Raw genomic sequence first — 20,549 nt, forward strand, 5'->3', positions numbered from 1 at the left:
TCGGCCGCGGCGGTTTCGGCGGCGGCGGCGGCGGCGGCCACGCGCAGCTCGGAGGAAGAGGAGGAGCGGCTGGAGCGCGAGCACTTCTGGAAGATCATCAATGCCTTCCGCTACTACGGGTGAGCAGCCCGCCCGCCCCGCACCCGCGCGGGAGCGCCTCGCCCCGGGAGCTCTGGGCTGGGCGGGGGGTGATCGAAGTAGGGTTCCAACTTTGAGACCCGCGCTTAGGAATAACAACAGCAGCAGCAGTAATAGTCCCGAGGAAGCAGCGCCCTCGGCTTTTGTGATCGGTGTCTTCCAGACTGAAGCCACGGGGAGAGCTCAAGTTCACCCCGCACGTGGGGCTCCGTGGGGCCGCCCCCCTCCTCCTCCCCCGGGTCTGAGGCCAGCTGTCAGGACAGATGGACACACGCACACACGCACGCACGCACGCACGCACCGGGGCTGGGAACAGACTTGCAACTTCGGGGGTGAGCGCTGGCGCGGCGCCCCTAGTCGTGGAGAGGTTGGGGACCCCCGCGGCGTCCCCACATCCGCCAGCTGTTGAGGGAGGTGCGAGGGAGCAGGTGGATGGAGAGATCGTGCGTTCATATTCTGCATCGATAGAGGTATACACACACACGCCCTTTATTCACACTCACACAGCTTCCTCCACTTTCGTGTCTCCCGGTGGCTAATGACCGTTCCAAGACCTTGGAAAGTCCACCGAGTTTTCAGCTGAAGATCACACACTTACGTAAGGCTTGTGAGAGTCACCTCAGTCCCAACCTGCAGCCAGAACCCGCGAGAAAGAACCTCCTGGGCAGTTAAAAGGCGCCTTAGACCGGGCCTTCCGGGCCCCAAGCTAACTTGGAAGAACGCTGTTCATCTCCTCTATGCTGTGGTTGTTGTCATCTATAGAATCTGTTGCTCTGCTGTGACCTCTTCAAGGGCAGAAACGAGCCTTATTTAGTTTTGTGTCACCAGGGCTGGGCAGACATTGTTGGAGGGTCTGTGTGTAACAAAACCCTGATAGAGAATGCCCTCCCGAATTGTCAATTTGGGGGCAAATGGTTAAACTCGCTTGTTACTTGTCACTTAATGTAGGTTTAAAAGTTCAGGATTTCGTTACACTTGTGAAGGAGCAGTGTGCGGCCTTCCCAGCTGTACCCTAGCTCGTGTCAGGAAACAAATGCAGTGAAGTGCAGAGATCTTGCTGAAATAATTCATTATTCATTACATCTTGAAGTAGGACCATGGGGGCTGGATTAATTCCAGTGTCCAAAAAAAAAAAAAAAAGGATGAGCAATTTGGACCAAAGGAGAAAGGCAAAAAGAGGAGAAAATCGAATTGGATACAAGAATTGTGCCTGGAAAAACCAGGCAGTGAAATAAAGAACTGAATGTCAAGTGCAGGAAAATCTAGAAAGAACTTGAGAATATAGTAGTCCTATTACTTAACTGTACCCAGTTTTAATCTATTAGGACCAATTTAAAGTTGCTATTATTAGGCATTGGATAGGTTTTGTGCTGGGTGAGAGAAATGTGCTGGGTACATGCACTAGTAGTGTGACACTGTTTCCTATACTCATCTCTACCAGCCTACTATGGGATCAAGCAAGTTTTCATTTGCTTAAACAACAACAAAAAACCCAGTCCTTTATATTTTATGTAGTCACTGGATGAAACACTTCAGATCCCTGGATAGAAAATAGTATACCATCAAAAATATGCTTTCGAAACATGCATGCATTGTTTAAAAAGAAATGCACTCTTTACCTGACTTATGTAACCGTAATACCTCTGTACATCACTTTTGTAGTAACAATAAAAAACTGGGAAAAAAAAGAAATGCATGCAATTAAATTAGAAGTAAAGGGCATGAAAAGCATTGCATAGCAGAGACACTGCATTGCTACATTTCTTCAGGATTGTCCACAAATCACCTGGATAAATTTAAAATTTAAAGTTCTGTTGCCCAGCCTCAACTAGCCATGCATTTCAAATGTCCAATAGCCTCATATAGTTAGTGTGTGCATGAATCTTTCTTTTTACCCTGATACTGAGATTTGAACTCAGGGCCTCTAACCCTCCCTTAAAAAGCCCAAGGCCGGTGCTCTACTATGTAAGAAAGCTGTACCTCCACTTCCAGCTTCTTGCTGGTTACTTGTAGATGAGTCTCTAGTGTTTTCCTGCCTGGGTTGGCTTCCAGCCAGAGTTTTCAGATCTCAGACTCTGGAGTAGTTAGGATTACCCGTGTGAGCTGCCTGTGCTGTGCAGGAATCCTCACTCATCATTCGAGTAAGTTGTAATGGCTAACCATGTTCTAGATCTATAACCAGTAATTCGGTGTTTGAGACTTTGGTTTTACTGCTAAATGTCTTTTAGTGAAAAATAGAATATTTAGATTAAAAGCCATAGGGTAATAAATACCATTTGACTCATGAATGTGGTCTCCATTTACTTTAGAATCTAAGAGTCTGGTAAAACATTCCTTTCAAACAGATAGGAAAAGTTGCCTAAAAAGACCAGGCAATAAATGTGTTAAGCTCTGAGGGCCAGGTCAGGCCTTTACAACTGTACAACTCTGCAGACATAGCATTATGTAAACAAATAAATAAGTTTGTGTTCCATAAAGAAGCTACTTAAAACCAGTGGGCTGTAGTACAGCATTTCTTGGCTGGGAAAGTTATTTGCATTATAGTAAGCATAGTAAAAATCAGATTATATTCTCAAGTTTGGTAAAATGCCACCATTTTTGTTTGTTTGTGATGCCAGGGATTGCATCCCGAACACATAAACATACGCTCCAAAACCCCCTGAGCTATTTTCAGATGCCACCTATTTTAGGAATACTCCTGGGTGTGTGCCTCAGCAGCTTTCCACTTAAAGATCATGCTGCATTCCATCCTGCTCTTTAGAGTTACTTCACTTCTGTACCAACATTGGTTGGCATAACACCTTCCCTGCAGTGATGGGAGAAAGTAGTCTAAATGGAGAACCAGAAGAGGCAACTTGAGAGTATATGTGGTCATTTTTTATGATGTCTCACATATGTTGGTACATAGAGATTTAGTAGTGACAAAGACTTATTCAAGGAAGAATTCATTTGATTGGAAATGATGGTAGGCAGGATGGGAGAATTAGGCTAGGCATGCATCTGGGAACTGTTTTCCTAAGTAGTAGCAGGCCTCCTTTGGGAAACACTAGAGGTCCTCTTAGAGGACCTTAGGTAGAGTAATTTTGAGGTAACTCAGAACTTTCCTGCCCTGGCTGGCTTTGAATCTTGATCCTCAGATTCCCTGAGTACCTAGGATTATAGGCATGAGCTGCTGGTGCCCTGCTTATTTAACATTTGACTGTGAATTTTTAATTATTTCAATTCCACAGATTGCCTGACTTATTAAAACTTTAAATAGGAATATTGACCCAAACAGTCTTTCTGAAAATCATTTTGTATCAGACCTTACAAAAATAGCTATCCTTCAGATCTTGTAATTCTACTTTTGGAAATTTCTGCTAGTTTTCTTCAAAATAGTCCTCAGCCATTTTTTGTTGCTATAACTTGAGTATATTTATAAGGAAAAAAAAACATTTGGTTTTAGATATTGAATGCTGGGAAATTTAAGGCCATTTGGACATACCTGTCATCCTTGCTGGCGGGAGTCTACAGAGTCAGAGGAAGTGTGGGATTTCATGTGGTGGGAGGGGCTAAGCATGCTAGCACCTCTCCTTGTGAGCCCACAGCCTCATGGGACTAGGAACTAATCAACATAATTACCTCCCCCGGATCCTCCTACTTTTAAATATCAAGCCTAGGTTAAGTTTCCACCTTCTGTATATATCATAGTGAATATTAAATGCTAACAAGAGTTACACCATAGTAAATTTGAACACAAAAAGTTCATCATAATGACTAGTAAAACTTGAGAACTTTTTTCCAGTCTGAGAAAGTTCTTCTACTAAAGATGAATTATTAGGCCAGGACCAATGGCTTATTCCTGTAATCCTACCTACTCAGTAGTCTGAGATGAGGATCATGGTTTAAAGCCAGCCAGGCAGGAAAGTCCCCGGAGAGTCTTACCTACGATTAGCTGCCAGAAAACCAGCAGCTCTGTGGCTGAAAGTGGTAGAACACTAGCCTTGAGTGAAAAAGCTCAGGGACAGTGCCCAGGCCTTGAGTTCAAGTTCCATGAATGACAAATGATAACAATAATAATTCTTTTGATAAGTATGAAATCACATTTGTTTCTCAAACTTTGATTGTTGCATAAGATGGAATACTACATAGCCATAATAGTCATAGTGTATTAAAAGAGCCCTTTTTCAATCTGGAAACTGCTTTTCAGCTTTTGATGGCCTATCAGTAACCTGTGGATTTTGGCCCCAAAGGAGATTCCCATAGACGTGCTCTACCACATTTTAAGTAGAAAAGTGCGAGACGAAGTAAGGTAGCACAGAAGTAGTCCGCGTTCTCACTTTTGTTTTAAACACAGGATCTAAAACCATTTAGGAGAATGGAGAGTAGGAGGACGGTTACCACAGACAGTGAGGCCAGGAAGGGTAGGCAAGATGTGCCTGGAGAGATGGAGAAGCAGTCCTTTGTCACTTTTTCAGAAGGAGTAAACGATGAGTGTAGGATGAGTATGTGAGATGACTTATATGTTAGTTAGCTTGATTTAATCCAGTTTGTACGTACATAACATCACTTTGTACTCTACATGCATGTAAGGAGATTTTTGTCAGGGTGCTAGATGACTTTGTCTTAACACAAAATATGCAGAAATGTCAGCTGTAGTTTTTTTCTGCAAGAGCCTTAACAACCTCTTTCCCTGGGTATTTTCACTTTTCTGCATTTTTCCGATTTGGATTTTAACTGTGAACATATTTCATAGAGATGCCTTTTATTTTTTGAGTGCTTACTATATTAGCCACAGGGCTAGGTATTACATGCCTTCTGATTTCAGTGCAGCTGTGGGTGGACTGAAGTATAATGGTACCTACTATAATCACTTTATCACTACATTTTATATAAGACAATTGACTGTGACATAGCAAATAGGTGGTATAACCTGGGTTTCAGTACAGATTATGGCCAAGGAAAATAAAGGACTTATTAATGAAGCTACTGAAAACATGATCACCTCACTTTCCCCGTAAAGTCTCTCCTACTAAACATCCAAGATACTATTTTACACACGTGATCATGGTTTGCCTAAGTTTTTATTACTGTTCAGTAATGGGAGATTAATTTGATAAGAGAAGTTAAAGAATTGTTTGGGTGAATAGAGAAAAAGATGTAGCCACTCAAGTGAACAAAAGTATTTTTCATTTTCATTTATTATGGAGTAAGTGCCCAAGAACAGGAATACATAGATTTGTATATTTAAAATATAAGGAGTTGCAACAATGAATGTCTATGAATCTACCACGCAGTTTTTGTTTGAAAACAGCAACAACAACAAAAAGCTGGGCACTGTAAAACTCACACCTGTAATCGTAGCTACTCAGGCTGAGATCTGAGAATCCCAGTTCAAAGCTAGCCCAGGCAGGAAAATAGGTTAGAGTCTTAACCAGCAAAAACCCGGGAGTAAATCTGTGGCTCCAGTGATAAAGCGCCAGCCTTGAGCAAAAAAAAAAAGCCAAGGGAAAGTACCCAGCCTTGAGTTCAAACCCAGTACAAAAAGAAAAAGGTCTATCCTAACTCTTTGCCTCTCATACAAAAGCATGTCTCAGAATTTGCATTTTCTTGTTGTTCTACCACATCAGCTATGTCCCTGAACAATATAAACATCATGTGTTCTTCACACTGCTGATTTCAACAAGTATTTATGTTGCTGATTTATCCATGTAATTGTAGCTGTACTTTTCACTACATTCTAGTATATAACTATACTGAAAATTTCAGTCTATTGATGATGGATAGACCTGTCAATCCCAGGTTTGCTGTTGTTTATTTCAAACATTACTACAGTGAAGATTGTTCATGTTTTCATTGTACTGGTACCCATTTTTTTTTTTTTTTTAATAAATCCAAGGCCTTGTGTTTTCTAGGCAACTGCTGACACTTGAGCCATTCCCCAGGTCTTTATGCTCCAGTCAGTTTTGCTCTCAGGGTCTTAAGATTTTTGTCTGGATATGCCTCAGACTCGAGTCTTCCTACCTCTGCACCTCTGCCTCCCAAGTACCAAGAGGTGTGCACTACCATACCTAGCACTAATAGGAAGTCTTGAAGAGTCCTCGATGTACATGTAGAGTTGTTAGGTCATTGGGCCCATAGTGTATGAAGCTTTAGTGGATAATGTGAAATTATTTTCCAAAGTTAATGTACTAACTTGTAAATACGCCATTAGTTTATGTCTCTGGTTCCACATTGCATCAATGTTGATCTAGTCAGGCTTCACAATTTTCCAGGCTCCAGTGGCTCACTCCGGTAATCTGTCTATCTCAGAAGGCTGAGTTCTGATCAAGGGGCAAAGCCTGATCCAGGCAGGAAAGTTCTTGAGACTCTTACTCTAGTTAACAACCAGAAAGCTGGAAGTAGAGCTGTGGCTCAAGTGGCAGAGAGCTAGCCATGAGCACAAAAGCTTAGGGACAGTGCACATGCCCAGAGGAGTTCAAGCCCTAGGACTGGCACACAGAAAAATTGTCCATATGGTTGAAGTAAAAATGACACAATTGCGAATGTTCATTTAACGTGTTTTTGTTGTTGTTGTTGTTCTTGGTTGTGGGGCTTGAACTCAGAGGGTGGGCATTGACCCTGAGCCTCTTTGTGCTAGTGCTCTACCACTTGAGCCACAGTGCCAATCCTGGTTTTTGAGTAGTTAATTGGAGGTAAGAGTCTCATAGGAACTTTTCTGTCCACCCTGGCTTCATACTGCTATCCTCAGATCTCAGCCTCCTGAGGGGCTAGGCGTGAGCCACCAGTACCTGGCTACATTTAACTTTTGAAATGATGTTTTCTTTTGTGGTTTTTATAAGTAAATAGTCCTCAATCTACCATTGAAGTTACTTGTAAAATTTTAGAATACAATTTGTGGATATCAACATGAAATCTTACAGAATTTTAGGATACTTTTGTAGTCTGTAAGATCTTTTTCATTCCTCAAAATTCAACTTGGTTGGCCTTTTGTTAGTTTTGTGTTTATTTTAAATTATAACATGTTTTTTGTTGATGTTTTCATGCTTCTGGGATTAAACTCAGGTCCCTCATTCATGCTAGACAAGTATTCTACCTTTGAGCTATCCGCAGTCTGTTGTAAATTTCTACAGGAGCATTTTGCTGATTTAATTTATGGTGAAGAAATCCAAGACATTTAACTAGTTGTGCTGATATTAAAATCTGAAAATAAAAATTACACATTAATCTTGTCTCTGTTGATAATGCTTCACTTTATGAAATATACCATAAAGGAAATGGTATATTTTCTCTTTTTCCTTTCTAATTAGTACAGATGTCAGATTTTACTAGTTATAAGCCATCATTTGCTTCACTGCTCTGAGATGGATTTGTAATAAAATAAAACATACAGACTCTCTAAGTTGTTATTCGGAAGCAAAAAGATTGTGAATGAAAGACAGTATCCAACTTGTAAGGGAGTAGTTATATAAGGAGACAATCTTAAAATGAGGTTGTCCTCTGATGAGAATTCTTTTGCAATTTAAAAACACCTTTTATGTTTTAGCACCAGTATGCATGAGCGAGTGAACCGAACAGAAAGACAGTTTCGATCACTGCCAGATAATCAACAGAAACTACTTCCTCAGTTTCCTCTTCACTTGGACAAGATCCGGAAATGCATTGATCATAATCAAGAAATACTACTGACCATTGTGAATGATTGCATACATATGTTTGAAAATAAAGAATATGGAGAAGATGTATGTGAAAATTTGTTCTATTTGTTTTAATTTTAGGGTTAGTTTTTATATTATGAGGTCTTTATCTTTCTGAATTTTAGCTTTATAGCCGTGCACAGGTCGTTTACTGCACTGAGAATGTTTTCACTTGTGTGTTCTGTCATCCGATGAGGCTATAAGAACAGTGTGGCAGAGAAGCTGGTGTTGCTCACTGATTTTTTTTGTTTTTCTTAATACTAAGATAATTGTAATCAACATTTTGACATTGTGTTTTAAATGTTCTAGTATGTAGGATTAGTGATTTCATTTTTATAAAAGCATTCACTAGCTATGACAAATTTCCCATGGTAAAGTCATGTTTTTCAGCATCTTGTATCAGTGGGTAATTTGTACTTTAAGAAATTATTTTTAAGTTAAACCTCAAGAGACTGACAGTCATGGAAACTGAAGTCCTCTTGCACCCAGTTGGCCCTCCCCAGCCTTTCCGTGGTGCCCCATCAAGTGACCTGAAGGGACCTTCTTCCTCTCTTAGAGAGGATAAAGTGTTTGGTCTCCATAGCAGCTCAGTTCTGATTCTCCTCTTGAGTAAAGACTGCTTAATTATGTGGAGGTTTTATGATTAATGAACCTTTTAATCTATGGAGGGTAGAAGTGAAACTACCAAGTTACCCATTCAGTATGCACTGGGGCCCCATCGAGGTGAAGGCTAGTCTTTTTTCTGCCAAACCACCTATGTAACCCCTTAGGAGCATGTTCACGGGAGCATATGCAAAACTGATTTCTCTGAAGCTAATTGCTTTCTGTCTTTTACACAGGGGAATGGAAAGATTATGCCAGCATCTACCTTTGACATGGATAAGTTAAAATCCACATTGAAACAGTTTGTCAGAGACTGGAGTGAAACTGGGAAAGCAGAGAGGGATGCCTGCTACCAACCAATTATTAAAGAAATTTTAAAAAATTTTCCCAAAGAGACATGGTAAATAGTACCTTGTTTTAAGCCACTTTCCATAAGATGTGTAAGCACTTTGTTTCTTTATACAACATTTCACAATCTTGATTCATTTTTGTAGTTGCTCTGTGCCTGCATGTTTTGCATGTGTGAGTGTTACATTTGTTTTTGGATACTTCGTGTAAAGTTACAGTTCATATCATAGTAGTAATTTTCATGCTGATAATTTGTCAGAAATTAGGAATTAAGTAATAAGCAGTTAAAATGAATATTAGTGATGGTGCATCTTTTTATCATTTGCATTGTAGCAAGACAAAAAGCTGTAAAGTTTTCATTTGTCGCAGTACTGTATACTTGTAAGCAAATGAGGGGTTTATAGCTCAAGAAAAGTTCTTAACTTTTTTTGTGACATTAAGTCTGGGCAGTCTGAAGCCCATGTTCTGTTTTTCAGAATCTACAAATACAATAAAAATACCTACAAATATAGTAAAAATATAATAAAATGTCATTTGAAAAACTATTTTGAAATGAACTTACACAAAATAGTTGAAGAATAAATTTGTGATATACTTTTTACAGTGTATTATATGAAATACAGTGTAGCAGCAAGTGTAGTTATAAAAATACTTGATGATATATATATTAAGACTATCAGCAGTTGATAGTGTCAGACTGAAATGAAAGTATTGCGCTTTTTTTTGTTAGCAATAAAGTCACAGATATTGTTAAAACTGTTCATTTCTTGCCGACATTGCTAATTGAAGATAGTATCAGTTAAAGATTAGTGAATTTTAAGTAGAGTTTTTTTCTTCATTCCCTTCATAGGCCCATTAGATTTTATCCACAAAACTTTGGAGATCTGCCAGTCCCAGATTTGTAACCCCTGTATTCTTCCAGAAATGTCAATGAATGTGTGTCTCTTTAAAAAAAAAAAAAGAAAAAATACTTTATTTTGAAATATTTTAAAATTATACCAGTTTCATGAAATGTATAGATTTCCCATAAACACTTAATTCATTTATAGCATTTTGTCACATTTTTATTTGTGTTTTCTCCTCCCTTTCCCTGCTTTGTATGTGTCTGAAAATATGTACCTATCAGCAAACAATGTTACTTAAACTATTTGTATTCGTCATACTTATATTTTAAAAAATATATTTGATTGTTATTGTAGAGGTGATGTGATGTACAGAGGGGTTACAATACATAAATCAGGTAATGAGTACATTTCTTTTTCATTACACTATTTTTTTTTAATCGGTCATTTTTCTTTTTTTAATCTGGTTTGGGGCTTGACCTCTGGGCCTGGGTGCTGTCCCGGAGCTCTTCAGCTCAAGGCTAGTGCTCTACCACTTGAGCCACAGCATCACTTTCAGTTTTCTGGTGGTTAATTGGAGATCAGAGTCTCATGGACTTTCCTTCCCCGAGATGGCTTTGAGCCCCGATCCTCAGATCTCAGCCTCCTGAGTAGGATTACAGGCGTGAGCCACTGGCACCTGGCTCATCACACTATTTTTAATCCGTAATCCTTAATGGTTTATTCACAAGAAAAAGGATATTCTCTTGTAGTTTTCAAATTCTGAAAATTCTACCTTAATTGCTGGTATGGAATCTAATCATGTATGTTCAGATTTCATAAATTGTCCTGTAATGTCCTTTATAGCACTTACTTTTCCATCCGGTGTGGCATTTAATTGCCAATGTCTCAATCTTTAATCTAGAACAGTTCCTTCTTTTTATTGTTGGCACCATTTTTTTTTCATGGTTATTGTTGGCACCATTTTTTTTTTCATGGTTCTAGGTTTTGAACTCAGGGCCTTACTCTTACCAGGCCCATGTTTACTGCTAAGCCACAATGCCAACGCTGTGGGGCACTGCTGATTGTCCTCCCATGTGCCTGGACCTCAGTTTCATAGGCTTCTCATTGGTGAGATCGCAAGCATTCACCGCCATGCCAGCTTCTTTTTGTTGAGATGGAATCTTGTGGACTTTTCTCCCTGGGCTTGCCCGGAACCACCAACCTTTAAATCTCAGGCACACATGTAGCCGGGTTGAGCGTGCGGCTGAGCTGTGAACCAGTTAAGAAGGGTCTTGTAAACTCTGCTGAGGCTGGCGTTCTGAACCCCATCCATCCAAGTAGCTGAGATCATTCATAGACGTGAGCTACTGGTACCCAGCTTCATTATACTAAAAAAAAAAATGTTAGTGATACTCCTTTATCCTTTCTGTACTTTTTTTTTTTAAGGGAGAGATCTTTGCTGCGCTCACCTTGTATATTGCCACTTCAGTTCAGATGTTGGCCGTTCCACCAAAAATCTAGTCCATTTCATGTGGAATTGTATATAGAAACCGAAATCAGACACTACATCTGTCTTCTGAGATGTCATTTCTTCCAGGTCTTTCAACAGACTTAGCTGTCTCCATACACACCCACAAATCATGGCATTCATGCAGGTCACTAATGCCATTCCTAACTTGTAGGTTTCCTCCTTGATATCTGCTTTTCTTCTGTATCTCTTTACTGTTTCCTCCTGTAAGAACTTTAGCTTTCAATAACGCTAGTACATGGACTTATTTATGACAGTATATATACCAAATGGTTTGATAAATGCTACATTTACTATTAAAAGTAACCCAGTAAAAGAAGTTCAGGATTTACTAGCTCCCAGATGAAGGGAAGGTGATAAAGAACTTTTTCGTAATATACTCCGATTAGCCCTCATAGTCTGTAGTCCATTATGTTTTTAAATTGAGCTTTAGCATATTTAGGTTTGTTCTGTTTGCTTTAGTTTTAGGGGCTGTGCTTTGCTTTCTCATCCTTAGAGACTTTTTCATTTCATAGACTATCTACTAGACAAAAGTAGACCAAAAAGTGATTCTCAGTCACTCCCTCCCTTTTTCCTTCCATATTCTGTCTTGTTATTTCATTTCACACTCTTATTTGGTCACATCATCTGTTTCTCTTCCTCACCCCCAATAAGCACACAATTTAAAATAATTTATTCCCTTTTATAATGTGCTGTATATTTACTCTTTTTTTTCTCAGTTAATATATCCTAGAAATAGTTAAATCCTGGTTCAGGGGAGAGCTTTCTCAGTCTAGTTTGACAGTTGGACCATAATCTTCTATCTATAGTTGGACTGTAGTTTATTTAAGTAATCTGCTACATTTGGCTGTTTAGATAATTGGCAGTATCTTGCAGTTACAAATAATACTCCAATTAATTATGTGTTTGTATTTTTATATTGCTAAATCCAAAAGGTAAATACCTTGGTTACTGCATTGGTTATTGATGGTTGTGAAACAGATGACCACAAATGTAACTGCCTCAAATAGCATGCTCACAGTGTGTGTGCATCAGATCCTGGCTGTGGCTTAACTGGGTCCCCTGTATTGGGTTATACAAGGCTGTAGTCCAAGTGCCTGCTGGGCTCTGCTCACTTGGAGGTTTGACAAGGGACCATCTGCTTCTAGAGTCACTCATTGTTCCTTTGGTTTGGGATTAAAGACCTTGGCATCTTAGCAGGAAGCCTCCCTTCTCTCCTAGAGGCGTTCTTGTGTGTTTTCCCCAATTGTCCATGTTCCTCCTCAAGTCAGCAATTAGAGTCTCAGCTAAAGCAGGGCCTCTGACTCTCTGCCATTAGCACTTCTCATATTTCATCACCTTTGCCATATTCTGTTGATTTGAAACAGATCCCAAGTCCAAGTACACCCAGAGCAAGGGGAAATTAAAGACAAGGACAGCAGGAGGTGGTGCTACCGGAAGAGCCAGCGTAGTGTCTATCTGCCACAGTGATTGGCTGCATTTTCTTATAAAGCTTGTCCTGAGTGCCCATTTGATCAGCAGTATCTGGAAGGATGTGTTTACTAATTGCCCTATCAAGCACTGTGTCGTTAATCTTTGAGCATTTGCCAATCTGATGGCTGTGAAACTGTCTTGGCAGAGTTACTATTTTGTTTGTTGTTTTGACTTGTTTCTGGCCAGTGGTGGGTCTTGACCTCCAGACTGTGGTGCTATCCCTAAGCTTTTTTTGCTCAAGGCTAGCACTGTATTACTTGAGCCACACACAGCTCCACTTCCTGCTCTTTGGTGGCCAATTGGAGATTACACACTTTCCTGCCTAGGCTAGCTTCAAACTTAGATCCTCAGATCTCAGCCTCCTGAGTAGCTAGAATTATAAACCTGAGCCACTGACCTGGCTGTGTTGGCAATTTTAATTTACATTTATTTTAACATGAGTGAGCTTGAACATCTTCTGTGTTGAAGGGCTGTTTTTCTTTTGTAGTTCTGGGGATTCACCCTGGTGCTAAATCACGTCCCGAGTCCTTTGGTTTGTATTTCTGTTTTTCAGATAGTGTCTCCCTAACTTTGCCTGGGCTGGCCGAAAGCAGGTGATCCACCTGCCTTGCCTCCTGGGTAGCTGGGGGTGAGGGCTTGTTGCACACGGCTCTTTCATGTTGAGCGTTCTGTACTCATGGTTTTTCTTATTGAATTGAGGCATAAATGTTGTTAAGAGTTAGCTTTTAAAGTTGTTGGGGGCGGCAGCGTCTCAGCTGGGGAACATGTAGGGAAACACTGGACCTCGGGTACATTCACAGTGTTTTGTGTTTACCACCCTGTAGAGTTCCAGAGTATTATCACCACCCCACCCCCAATAAAACCCTGTGTCTATTAAGCAGTCTTCCCCATTTTCCCCAGTTGGCCCCCCTACCTTTGTTTCTCAGCAGTTGGACTTTGAGGTGACTTAGATATGGTTTTCTTCGTATTTAATTCGGCATGGAGAAAAGAAAATAATACTTTGCCAGGAACATGAACTCAGAAATTCTTTGGTTAACCAGCACTTGGAAGGCTGCGGCATGATGATAAGTTCAAGGGCAACCCGGGCTGCATAGCAAGGCCCCGTCTCACCAAAGCAAAACAAAATCTCCGGGGTTTTTGTGGTTCTTTGGAATCCAGGTTGGTTCTGGGTAAATCTGGCTTTTTCAATTTCTAGAATCCTGCTTGTTTGAATTCAATGTGATCTATATTCAGGCTGGGTTTGACTTGACCCTTTCTTCCCATCTCTCACTTGCTTCCTTCCTTCCTCCCTTCCTTCCTTCCTTCCTTCCTTGTTTCCTTCTTTCCTTCCTTCCTACTTTCCTTCCCTCTTTCCTTCCCTCCCTCCCTTCCCTCCTTCCCTCCCTCCCTTTCCCCCCTCCCTCCCTCCCTCCCTCCCTTGTCGTCTTTCCCTCCCTTCTTCCCTCCCTTCCTTCTTCCCTCCCTCTGTTCCTTTGTTTTATTTTTTGGTGTAAGTCTTGGGGCTTGAACTCAGGGCCTGGGTGCTGTCCCTGGGCTTTTTTTTTTTTTTGCTCAAGGCTAACACTACCGCTTGAGCTGTAACTATTTCAGCTGTTTCAGTAGTTGATTGTAGATAAGAGTCTCATTGACTTTGTTGCCTGGGCTGCAATCCCAGATTTCAGCTTCCTGAGTAGGTAGGATCACAGGTATGAGCCACTGGTGCCTGGCTAGCTTTTTCTTTTTAAAACATAATTTTTTTTATCTTGAAATTTTGGGAGCTGTGGGCATGACTCAAGTAGAAAATCCTGCTCTAGCAAACTAGAGACACTGAGTTTGAAACCCTTTTCCCCAAAGCAGGAAAAATAAGCGTAATTTGAATTTTTCTAATTTTCTTTATAATAAGAGATGTTGTCTAACATGGAATGTCAGCGTTTGGCATATTTAGGAAAGGGAGATGAGGTGATACTTAATACTGATGAGGTAATTTGTATTTACTAAAATGCACATGGAATTAACTTTTTAATCAGTAAAGCATTTTTTTCTGTGTAGATGCGTTTTCGTGGCTTGTCCAGTTTGTCCAGGCATATGCCAGAGTCTCTATAGCACAAGCAGCTTTGTAGCCTCACATAGATGACTGTGTCTACTCGTTAATAAGGAAATGCTATCTAAATTGTCTGAAAGTCTCAACACTTCAGTAGTTACTAGTCTCTGGTTTTTGTTTTAAATTGATTTTGAGTAGCTGCACATGGAAGTTTAGCAGACCACCTTTCAAAAAAACACAAACTCACCATTTAAATGAATCAAAATGAACATTGTAGAGTAATATGTATTGAGATTTTTATTTTCCAGGTGTTTAATCATTTAAAGTTAAGAATTTAATTCTGTAAACCATATAGTTGCTAAGGAAAGAGATGCAGTTTGGGCCTGACTGACATAACATTTTCTTATCCTCAAAACTATTAAACTATAATATTTTAGATCTTAATTTCATTAGCCTATTTCATTAGAAGAATCTGGAGTGATTTGAGTATGAGAGTTATAATTTATAACAGGATTCTGTTAGCTGAGGGAATTCATTTTATGGGAAAATGGAGGAAATGTAAACTGCCAAGTAATTGTAGTATGTTAGAGGTTGAAAATAGATTTCTCCCTCATTCCAAATGCTCTCTTACACCAAAGACAGATATGTAGTACAGATTTTTTTCAAATCAAAATTTCAAGTGTTCATAAATCTAGAGTGATAATGCAATGATAAAATCAAGACACAATTAATGACCCAGTAGTAAAGAATGGCATAAATAGTTCATAGAAAAGAAAAACAAGACTGTTAATCTCACAAGATAATGTAAATATAAAACTTCATAAAGATGTCATTTAATTTGAACTATTAGGATGAAAGGAAGTATATTGCTGGTGAATGAATTGTTTTGCTATGCTTGTCAAAATATAAATGCATATATACTTGATTCCAAATAGTTCAGTTTTAAGGAAACTTCTGCAGATGCACTTCTGTATGTGGAAACTGTTCACGTGAAAGGCATTAATTTTAACATTGTAGTAGCAAAATATTAGAAATAATTAAATATCTTTAGCTGCGATTTTGGTCAATTGTAATGCCATTATGCAGTGGATGATTCAGGAAGCTCTGGGAACTGGTGTAGAAAGAAGGTCACAGTCCATTCCATCAGGGTTTGGAAAAAAATCGAACTGCCAGGTAGTAAATGGTTTGTGCTATATAGGTAGTAAAATCTCTGTGGGGACTACTTAGGTTGTTATGGGAATGAAGCCCAAAACTTGGATGGCCAGGCAGAGATGGGTTTGGCTGTGTGTACCCCTGGCACTTTTATTTACAGAAACAACTCTGGACAAAGCAAAGAATTTGGGGTATAATCAGGTGTATGATTGCAGGGCTGAAAGCATAGGGATGTGAATCCAAGTTTTTTGACACCTGAGAGAGATAGGTAAGATGATGATTCATATTGATAAGGTCATAACTGAAAGTGAGTTTCTGTGGGTTTGTAAAAGCCCTGTAGACTTAGATGAGGAAATCACTTCTGAGATCAGTGAGAAGTTGTCTTACCAAAAGTAAGTTCTTTGTTGGGAGAGAATGATGAGGGAAATTGTGACCATATGTTTGAAAGCACTAGACACTGCGTTGATAACCAATCTAGTTTTAGTGATGATTAATAAAGATGTCAACACTTAGGTCTGTTTGATCTTGATATTTTGCCAAATTGTCTTCAAATTTGTTTTTTTTAAAAAGAAACATTACTGGTGAAGTTGAAATGGTCCTGCAAACCAGAGAGTAAATCCCTGTTCTTTGGAGATGACCACTAGCATGCAGTACCTTTGTCATTCAATTATTGCATTGGTTTGTTAACTATGCTTGAAAAACACATTATACTCTTTTGTACAGTTTTAAGGTTTAATGGTTTTGAGTATAATATGAAAAATTTTGGCTCATTTTGTTTATTTGAAACTGGAGATGTGAGCCCTGGGCACTCTAAGCTACTCCTCCAATCCCTGCTTGGTATAATGATTTTTACAATTTATGTGTATAGACTAGCACTGTTCAGAATTTGTGGACATGACATTTTACAAATTCAAGGTGCATATATAATCTAAAATTTTTGAGTAGCCATATAAGTAAAACAAACAAATTATAATAACCCAAGAGGTCTAAAATAATTTTAGCATGTAATCAATATAAAAATTATTTATGGTATAGTTCCTTGGTATAGCCAGTTAGTCTGGTTTTATCTTACACTTACAACATATATCATATAACCTTTAAGTATTTCAGTAGCCATGTGTTTTAGTGGTTTTGCTGTATTGAACAGAATGGTTGTGATTCAGAGAACCACTTGTGTGTGTGTTCCACCAGCAGAGGTCAGACATGTTTCATTATATGTTTCAGCCTGGCATCTTATTATCCTTAAGTTTATAGTCCTCCTCTGCTCCACAGAAATACCTTTATAGAAATGTCCTAGACTTCCTAAAGATTTATAAATTTATAGTAGTGTGTATTAGATTCATATGTGTTATATATACACACACTTTTTTAGTGGAACTTTTTATTACGTTAATTTTGTTGTTGTTGGTTTTTTGTTTTTGTTTTTTTTTGTCCTGGGGCCTGAGCACTGTTCCTGAGCTTCTTTTGCTCAAGACTAGCACTCTACCACTTGAGCCACAGTGCTACTTCTGGTATTTTCTGTTAATGTAGTGCTGAGGAATCGAAACCGAGCTTCATGCATGCTAGGCAAGCACTCTACCACTAAGCCATGTTCTCAGTCCCTTTGTTATGTTTTGTTTTCAAATATATGTATATGTAATATTTTTACTGTGTTAATTATGCACGTAATTTGAAGGTCTTTTAGCCTGCTAATTCTTTCATGGTTGGGTAATAACCTCTTAATAGCAGCCATGTATATAGTACAATTACATTTTTTATTTCAAATTGGGCATATAGAGTTAGTTGATTGTGATTGTGAAAAATTTTGCAATAGTCATAAAATTAGCTTTTCATTAAATTATTGGTGCCATTATTAGCAGAAGATTTTAAAGTTAATTTCTGTATGATAGCTTTTTTTTTTAACCTTGGTCAATAACTATGTAGAAATTGATTAGTAGCTATTTTTCTGTGTGTGCTGGTGCTTAAATTCATATCCTAGGTCTTTTGCTTGGCTTTTTCTCCTCATGGCTGGCACTAACTCCAATTCTGGCTTTTAACTTTTATTACTCTATGAATTTATTTTCAGATCTTTTCCTTGCAGTTGCATTGTTTTAATTTTAATTTTATATTGTGGTTCAGGGATCAAATTGCTTTGCAAATGTCAGAGAAGAATTCTTCCATCACCAAACTATATCCCTAGCCTTTATTTATTTAGTGGTGATCACCCACTCAAAGGCTTAAGAGTAGGGGATGAAAATCCATATTTTGACAGAGTATTCAGGAACTCAGAAAAAGGAGACAATTCTAATTATGGAGAATAGGACTTTTAGTGGGTCTGGTAGGAAGTGACAGGTAAGAATGAGACCTGGGGTAGGTTGCCTTTGTGGCTGGAGTGTGTGTGTGTGTGTGAGTGTGATCTTTTTGTCAGAAGTCATGTTTAACAAGCTTTTGGTTTTTTTCTATATAAAATCCAACAGTGAAGTGTGTGTGTGTATATATACATATATATATATATATATATTTATAGAAACATACTTTCAATGTATTTATGGTACTGTACAATACCATGGAAATTTCCTAAAGCCCCAGAGAGCTGTTTATATCTCTTTCATTTCAAAGTCGATAATGCACATGTTATCATATAGCCTATTAGTAGAGAATGCTCTTGTACTGTTTGAGCCTGCCAGTTTTAAAGCTCATAATAGTTTAAAAGATGGAATTGTACAAAATAGTAAGTTTTTAAATTAGATTTGAGTGCTAACACATTAGGGAATACAGTAAAATTCTGTGTGTGTGTGTATGTGTGTGTGTGTGTGTGTGCATTTGCACATTCACTTCTGTCAGGTTGAATTCAGGGCCTCACATTCACTTACTTGTGTTGTTTATGGCTGGTGCTTTTCATGACACTTCCAGTCCACCATTTTGCTGGTTAATTGGAGATGGAATCTCACAGCCTTTTCTTACCTGTGCAAGCTTCAAACCTCCAAACTGCCATGTTAGCCTTCTAAGTAACTAGGATTACAAGTGAGAGCCACAAGTTCCTTGCTGTGAAATTCCTTTTTAATTGGTATGATGCCAGCTGATTAGACCCTTTTCTAGAAGAATATTATTTTACTATTCTCAAGATTACTTTTCTTGCCCAAATTCTTGAGCTTAGTTCAAACCCCAGTATAGCAAAAAGGAAAAAAAATAAAAAGAAAGAAGGAAAAAGTAAAGATCGTTTTACTAAGGCATCCCCCACCCCACCCCCCTTTTTCCTTCAGGTTGAAGGAATATTGCCAAGGGAAAATACAAGAGCAAGGTGGTGCCACTACATGGAGATGAATGTAGTTGTGAATCTCTGAGTTAGTTTGTGTCATAAATGCTCAATGAGCAGGCAGTTCTGTTCTCGCACTAGGAAGGCTCTGACACAGAACAGCAAAGCAAAAATTGAGGAGAGAAAAAAAAGAGAAAACAGAAATAAAAGGCAGTTGACCATTTTCCTCATAAATGCATGCCCTTCCTGAATACAGTTTTAGATGTCTATCGACCTGACATCTAGAAATCTAAATATATTTAATCTCTTCTGGTTATGTTATTTTATTATCCTTAAAGCTTAGAAGTAAAATAGCTTTATATCATGATGGAAGAATGCTGTTCAAATTTCTCACGCAGTTGGGATCACTTGGGGATAATTTAAGACAGCTGTCCGAAGCCTCATGGAAGGCGTATGGGTTGATCTCCTGAGCTTTCACAAGGAAAGTAACTCCTTTTGGAGAAAAAAAAAAATTGAGGGGGAATAAAATGTCATCTAATATCCGAGTACATGATAATTCCTTATTCTTTAAAAAAAATTCATACTTAGGAGAAGTGTATCTCAATTTTTATGAAACCAGAGTCCTAGTGAACTTATTATTGATTAATTGAGCTTTTAGTTGTTAATGTGGATTTTGCCTTTTTTTTTTTCCTTTGAGGGGTTGGACATAATTGCCTTATTTCATTTCAGGGTTCCTTCTAAAGTAACTATTCTGGTACCTGGTGCTGGACTAGGAAGACTGGCCTGGGAAATAGCTATGCTAGGTTATGCTTGTCAAGGAAATGAATGGAGTTTTTTTATGCTCTTTTCTTCCAACTTTGTACTCAACAGGTATTTCTTTTATTTTTTGCTGGAAATAGTAATATCTCACAATCAGGTTGATTTATTTTTGAACAATTATGAATTTGAAGAGAAGTATGTAATACTTGAGCATGACATATATGGATCCTATTTATGTTAAACGTATACAAATGACCACTTTAACCAGTACTGCCTAATGAAGAGAATGTTGAAAGTGAGCATTCTGTGAAACCGAAATGCTTTCAGTACAGAACCACAGGACTAATGAAACTGTGACATAGGACAGAGTATTTTCTCATCGGTCCTCAAACTTCTTCATCCTTTCGTTTCTTTAGTGGAATAAGAGTTCAGGATAGCGTCATAACTCTTTTCCTTAATGGAGTTCATATTAAATGGCCAAGTATACTCACATGACTTGAGTTGGAAGGATCTCAGAACTTCTGTGGCCTCTATCAGAAAAGGTAGTAGAACAAGTTATCTATTTTTAAAGTCAGAAGAACAGAACAAGTAGCTGCCTGTGTAAATAATATTTTGTCTCAGGTGGCAGTGTGAGTTTTAGGGGGTTAGTAGGAAGGGAGAAGAGGGTTGTACAAAGTAGCTAAGTAGAAGGTAAACTTGTACATAAAGCCAGTATTTTTTAGTAGTATGTTTTTCTTGATTTTGAAATTTAAAAATGCATTTTTATAAATTTGAATAAATAACGCATTTATAT

The 20,549-nt window shown here is 38.6% G+C and overlaps 1 protein-coding gene across 1 annotated transcript in view; it reads left to right on the forward strand.

Annotated features, from left to right (window-relative positions):
* LOC105987195 (chromosome unknown open reading frame, human C9orf41) overlaps positions 1–20,549 on the forward strand; it is a gene marked incomplete at its 5' end in the record, with an annotated part of 30,087 nt that continues 9,538 nt past the window's right edge. The window contains 4 exons of the mRNA XM_013018394.1: positions 1–119; positions 7,664–7,859; positions 8,654–8,817; positions 19,727–19,867. Coding sequence (XP_012873848.1) covers positions 1–119; positions 7,664–7,859; positions 8,654–8,817; positions 19,727–19,867 — 620 coding nt within the window. The remainder of the gene's footprint in view (positions 120–7,663; positions 7,860–8,653; positions 8,818–19,726; positions 19,868–20,549) is intronic.

Source organism: Dipodomys ordii, unplaced genomic scaffold (genome assembly GCF_000151885.1).
Source record: "Dipodomys ordii isolate 6190 unplaced genomic scaffold, Dord_2.0 Scaffold40, whole genome shotgun sequence".
Taxonomy (NCBI): Eukaryota; Metazoa; Chordata; class Mammalia; order Rodentia; family Heteromyidae; genus Dipodomys; species Dipodomys ordii.